The sequence below is a fragment of the Nicotiana attenuata genome, chromosome 12 (assembly GCF_001879085.1).
Source record: "Nicotiana attenuata strain UT chromosome 12, NIATTr2, whole genome shotgun sequence".
Classification (NCBI taxonomy): domain Eukaryota; kingdom Viridiplantae; phylum Streptophyta; class Magnoliopsida; order Solanales; family Solanaceae; genus Nicotiana; species Nicotiana attenuata.
In genome coordinates this window covers 52335260-52341723 of record NC_032000.1, presented here as the reverse complement: position 1 = coordinate 52341723, position 6464 = coordinate 52335260, and the positions used below count along the sequence as shown (strand labels likewise).

The 6464-nt window shown below is 36.9% G+C and overlaps 1 protein-coding gene across 3 annotated transcripts; it reads right to left on the bottom strand.

Annotated features, from left to right (window-relative positions):
* LOC109235774 (E3 ubiquitin-protein ligase SINAT2-like) lies at positions 929 to 6464 on the bottom strand. 3 transcript variants are annotated; one of them, XM_019402021.1, is made up of 4 exons: positions 5505 to 6464; positions 5142 to 5408; positions 3349 to 3732; positions 929 to 1612 (listed from the first exon to the last, which is right to left on the bottom strand). In XM_019402021.1, exons 2-4 carry the CDS (start codon positions 5364 to 5366, stop codon positions 1289 to 1291), a joined length of 933 nt encoding a protein of 310 aa, XP_019257566.1. In that variant the 5' UTR covers positions 5367 to 5408; positions 5505 to 6464; the 3' UTR covers positions 929 to 1288. The 3 variants fall into 3 exon arrangements, with proteins under 3 accessions (XP_019257566.1, XP_019257567.1, XP_019257565.1); XM_019402022.1 differs by having other exon boundaries at positions 5577 to 6464; XM_019402020.1 differs by having other exon boundaries at positions 6144 to 6464.

Below are 6464 nucleotides of genomic sequence, written 5' to 3'. Positions count from 1 at the left end.
AAAGATGATTAAAACGTAGTACCTACTACAAAACCATTAGATAAAGGTTATTTCTGTGAAAAAACTGTTTTTGCGGTTGGGTTTCATATTTTCTGTTTTAAGTTGCTAACTTTGTCTTTTTTCTAATTTATTATAATAAATTCTTTCTAACATTCCAAAATATTATTTTGCTTCGAAAGAGTCAATAGAAGATTTAAAATTAGTAAGAACAGAATACTGTTGCGAATTAAATACCCTCTTATGAGACCAGAGACAAGAGGGGTTGCTCTGATGGTAAGCAACCTCCACTTCCAACTAATAGGCCGTGAGTTCGAGTCTCCCCAAGAGTAAGGTGGGAAGTTCTTGGAGGGAAGGATGCCGGGAGTCTATTTGGAAACAACCTCTCTACCCCAGGGTAGGGGTAAGGTCTGCGTACACACTATCCTCCCCAGACCCCACTTAGTGGGATTATACTGGGTTGTTGTTGTTGTCGTCGTCGTCGTCGTCTTATGAGACCAGAGGTACATACATAGACAATATATAAAGTTGAGGCATGGAATAAGCCAACAATTATACTAATTAAAATTATTCTCTTTCTTGTTGACTTCAATATATCTAATTGGAATTGAACCAATGACCTCACAAAGGTTTTGACACCCCTTGACTATGGCAATGAGATTCAAAACATATAGAGGTAAAAAATAGATTTTGCATCTTATATACAGTGTAACTTTTTCGGCGAAGGGGGTTCGGGTGACCCTCCTTCCATCCCCCTAATCGCCCTGCGTGTACACACTACCCTCCCTAGACCCCACTTGTTGGATTTTATGTTGTTTTTGTTGTTGTTATTATTATTAGAGCCTAGTTAATTTCTGTCTAAGTAAAGGACTGAAGTGATTGATTCAACCAGCCAGAATCATGCCTTAAAGACTAGACTAATAGTTGACAAAGAAATAAAAGATTATATATAGATAAACAATGTTCTATATAAGTCACTTGATTCTGATTACATTGATTGTCAAAAAACCTAAATGCCTCATAATATATGATATACAACCAGCATTGACAGAATGCATGCCCAACAGTTGAAGCTGACTACATTCAACAGAAATTGATTGAGCTAAAAACCTGAACCTATATATAACCATCTACAACCTTTATATTTTTACAAGAAATACAAAAAATAAACCACCAGCTAATCAGGGATAACTAACAATACTCGTGGCCTCTGAGACGAAATCTACTGAGCTATTTGATGACACGGCGTGAAATTGATGCTAACTCTGAGGAAGAAGACCGTATTTCTACTTTACAATGGTTCTCTCCAAATGCGCCCGGCCACCTTAAGCTTTAGCTCCTTTCTGTCACCACCAGAGAAGAAGAGTGCCATGCTCCTTTGAATGAGCAGCCCGTCTAAACTGTCTCGGACAGTTTTATGACTATCACGGATGCTCCTAGGAACTCCTTGCCATATTAACTTTCTGCCAAATCCACCTACTTCAAGACTATAACTAAATTTTTTTGCATCGTCATCATCACCCATAAAACGAAGGAATGCCATGTATACTGGTGCCACTCCGACATTGAAAGCCTCAAAGTGCAAGCAGAACTGGTGACCAAAACAGTTGAATACCTACTCCACATAATATAGCAAAAGAAATATTACTTATCCATGTTATCAGACAGTGGTTTTCTCCAAAGTAAAGAACAAGTTAAAGATTTTCCTGCCTTAGAGCAAAGTGCTAATTCAGATTATTACGAAATACTGAAAGAACAGACTTCCTTTTCAACCAGAAATGAAAGAAGACAGGCTGGTTGTAACAGTAGAATTAATTTAAGCCGCTTAGAGCAACTATAATCAGAATTTGATAAGGAATGATTATACCAAATGAGAACCAAATTGCAAAATTACTTCTTCAATTTAAGGGGCAGAAAAATAGTTCACGGCACAATTTCCCCTCATGTATTTAATAGGATGCCACTAATCAACAGTCGTTTTCTTCTATTTAATAATAAATGGACAAATACTGAGTTTTTACCATGCTAAGCATGTAATTCAAATCTGTGATACTATTCTTGACTTTCTAGTTTTTATGATCCACTCCAGTCAGTCTATATCAAGTTATGCTAGGACTTCCTTTGCTGTTTGTTCTCTTTTTAAATGCAATCTGACATCAAGAGAGTTAGTGGAAGAGCAGTGGCGACATTTTAAAGAAACCTAGCTGGCAGAGGTGAGCCACAATTCTGTGTACTTCCAGGAAAAACCTGCTTCAGTATTTCAACCTACTACTTACTTCAACTCGAAGGAGATTTGAGTTGGTCGTTTTGTTCAGTCTAGATTTTCCTGGATCCTTCACAGGATCCCTAAAATTGTATTTCAATGTTGACTTCAAAGGGTCTGCCAATCATACTCGTATTTTCAGTTCAAGGTTCCTCTTTCTAGAAATCCTATTAACTTTGAGTTGCCGAAATAGGTGAAGGAATGAACTGCAAGTTTGTACTTCCTTTCTTTCCAAGGCAGGTCTCCTACCTTGATTGTGTCTATTTTTTGGCTTTTTTGACTACAATCAAAGTTGAATTTATCATTGACATACGTAATATACTCACGCTTCTGGTCAATTCTTGATAACACCACAGTTAAGTAAACAGTATGGTGGAGACTGAGGTGTTCAGATCACAATACCAATCTATTGGTTAGCCAACCTTACGAAAAGCTTTGGTACTAGCCATGAAAATGGTAGGACAATCCTCTGTGCGATAGGAGCTTCCGATCAAGGAGATAAGGATGCCAACAAGAGTTTGAGTGAGTGTTCATGCTTAACAACAACAACAACAAACCCAGTTTGATCCCAACAGGTGGGGTCTGGTCTGGGGAGGGTAGTCTGTACGCACCATACCCCTACCTAATGCAGGTAGGGAGGCAAAGTGTTCATGCTTAACACATTCTGATAAATACATTTCACGGACATTATCATCAGACTGCAAAGATGCACCGAATATGGTTCTTATTGACTACTTGAGACATGACAAAGTCGCACATCTGCACTAGAAAAAGAGCTTTAACAACTTAACTCTCTCAACCCTCATGTAATGCATTTTATCCAAGTCCATGTCATTTCCTGGAGTTAAAAAAAAAAATCCTTATTACTTAGTTTGATGTTTGCTTTGAGCCTTGAATTGTTAATATGGTATGTGATTCATGAAGTTCTGCAGTTCTATCTTGAAGAAAGCCTGAAAAAACTAGCAAACATATAGAGCACCATCAAGTTGTGCAATGAATTATGAGTAAACTTATCCTCTTGGCCTCTCTAAACTAACGAAGAGAGAGAGAGAGAGAGAGAGAGAGAGAGAGAGAGAGAGAGAACTCACAGTCAACATCCACGTAGCATTCTCAACATCTTGAGGATTAGCTTTGACATAACGATGGTTGAAGGTACAGCCGTCGTGCATATCAACCTTGTGATCATTTTTGAGGTGTGCAACAAGGGATTGAATATCACCAGTAACAGTGCATTCAGATCCCGCATAAGGGCAGTTGTATGGACGAAACCTGCAGTTCTGCTCATGCCGAAGCCTACTATGATAAGCGAATATATCTTGACAGCCAAAGATTTGGTATCGGCATGGCAATTCCAGTGACTCTGCAATTTTCTCCAATGCTAGACATCTTATGTTTCCAAGCTCATGGCGGCAAATTGGGCATACATGGACTTTTGTCTTGCACTTCAGGCATAACGTATGACCGTTTGGACACTTCGCACACGGAAGATGTAACAAATTCAGTAGAAAGTGTAATTAATCAAAGGCCAAAAAGATTATGACAACTCAAATAAAGTGAAAGAAATGCTATAAGATTACTGGATAGAGCTCTTTTTACTTTAACAACAAATGCTCTTTATGTCCAAAACGTGCAAGTCCTACATTCCAGTTTTGGTTATACTCGAAATATTACCCAATTTACAGAAAGTGAACCCTTTTCTTTTGATTAATGATGGAAATTCTCCCGTATACAAGCAGTGTATTAAAAAATAGAGAATCTGCTACAAAATATAAGTTTCTACAAAAGACACCGATCTTCTATACAAACTGTAACTTCATGGGTGCACCAAAAATAACTAGGAATGAGAGACTATTTCTTAAATACATGGAGTCGTTTGAATAAACGTAATGTAAAAACTAAGTTAGCTCACACTTTGGCATTGTATCAAAGACAACTTTCAACTATATTAGCTCCCTTATACACTTCTATTTTTTCTGTTATCTAATAAACGTAATGTAAAAACTATACGAGCTCGCACTTCTACATTTCTGAAGGCCAACTTTTCTACTTCTCTTTCCTGAATAAACACAAAAATATTTTATTTTGGCATCTTCTATGCGATATAAAATGAAGCACAATATCAGCTCTCATCACATAATTTCTTTGACACATATCGAGCAAGTCTAAACTCTAAAGCGTGCATCAGGTATGTATTGTTTATAGTCTATAACTTGATATGTTTATGCTGATGCAAACTAGAATCCCTCTTGGATTTTGACGGTTAGAAGATAGAACATGCATTTAGAAGCAGAAAACTTTCACCAATAATACCTATTGAAAGAAAAGCTCAATCACCATGGAATAGCACTGCAGAACTTGAATTTTGTGTCCTAATGACTTGAAAGCTATTCAAAAACAGCCAATGCTCATTGGGAAGAAACATAACACTTCACATGTTCCGTTTGTTAAACTAGAGGAGGCAGAGACATTTCTGGAAAAATTGCATTATCACGTAAATGCTCCAGCAGCAGTTTTCTATGTATTTTTTGGACATCAATCAAAACGAGTGTTACTGTACTAATATATTAAGCTAGTGTAGTAGTGTTTTCGTTAGGGCCACCTAGCAGTAGCATCATTACATGACACAGAAGCCTATTTCTTTTAGCTTACACCTCAGAAATCTCAGTGCCAAAGTAAGCAGAAAATAAAATCTATTCAGGCTTAAATTTCTATTAGGTCACGGGGTTTCTAAATCCATCACATTTGAATTTGGATTCTTGTCCAATTTCAAGCTCAATTTTACTAATCAATGCCCTGCCCCCCCTCCGGGGTGCATATTAAGAATCTCGAATCACTTTATTTGCAAATGTGGCATTCCAAAATAAGCTACATGAGAACCAACCTGATGAATTGGAGGGTACATTAGATTCATACAAATAGGACATTCGAGTAGTTCATGGACAGCTGTATTAGATCTTGTTCCATGATTCCCACCAATAATATTAACAGCTGTGGATTTTCTAAAAGGGGAGCTTTTGGGTTCAGCATTTTCGGGTGCAATACCATAATCAGCATACGCGTTATGGGAATCACCAATATCCTGGTAACTGCTGCCTCCGGGAGCCATGTATTAAACTGCAAAGCTTGCGAACAAATATATATCCTAGTCCTGCCAAAGCAAGTGGGAACATAACTTAGTATTGTATATAAGGAGAGAAATATGAAATCTCTTTCCTTTTCAACATCACACTGAAAAAGGTGGTACAAGAATGTTAAAAAGCGCAGCCAGGTGCATAAAGCATCCAACATTCACGCAGCGTTTGGGGAAGGGCTGCACCCCTGACATAGGCAAACCACTCTGATGCAAGCATTAGTAGCTGATTCCACGGCTCAACCCATGAATCTCAAAAACAATTTCCTACACAAGAAGTTCTCCTGGACAACACATTGTTCACAAACTTTTGATGGGACAGAAATGAAAAAACATAGAATTTAGGCCAAATCCCACAAACATGAGAAACAGAAAAAAAAAAAAAAAATTTTTTTTTCTTTTCTGAAATCGAACTTTGTAGACACAGACCAAGACAAACATTCCAAGACCCAAACCTTTTTACTTTATTAGTTGTCTGAAGGAGAAAAGATTGAATCTTTGCCCAAAATATTTCCCTTTTCCTCACTTTTTCCTCAAATTCTCATATTTTCAAACAATTCCATAACAGCAAAAACTTCCCAGAAAAGCAAAATGAAATTGATAGTTCATCAAAAAGATCAAAATTCAAAATCAAATGGCTACATAAAATCAATACCATCAACAACCAACAAAATTTGAGCTTCTATAGAGGAACAAATCAAAGCCAAAATGTTAACAAAAAAAAAAAAGATAATGAAAGAGAGCAACACTAACCAAGAAAAGCAAGACCCAGATGAGATAAAAAGCTTGAATAATCAACGCATTTTGATAGCACCATTCAGCTACGTTAAAAATTTGAGCTTTTAATGAGGAATTCAAAAAGGTCAAAAGCTAAAGAAAAGAGAGCAAAAATGACCAAGAAAAGGAAGACCCAGATGAGATTTTGTAGCAAAAAAAAAAAAAACTTGGATTAATCAACCCATTTCAAAGCAGTCAATAATTGGGTCGTTATTAAATTCATCAAGAATCAAGACAAAACACAAAAAAGAAAATTTAGGATAGAGGAAAAACACAGCCCTTTACATCTAAATTAGT

Bases quoted from the DNA above. Each gene is read 5' to 3' on its own strand.
- LOC109235774 (XM_019402021.1), bottom strand. From the start codon at position 5,366: ATGGCTCCCGGAGGCAGCAGTTACCAGGATATTGGTGATTCCCATAAC. The intron at 3,733-5,141 runs GTTGGTTCTCAT...CCGTGTGCGAAG, and splicing joins TGTACCCTCCAATTCATCAG to TGTCCAAACGGTCATACGTT. The intron at 1,613-3,348 runs GTGAGTTCTCTC...TATGTGGAGTAG, and splicing joins ATGCTACGTGGATGTTGACT to GTATTCAACTGTTTTGGTCA.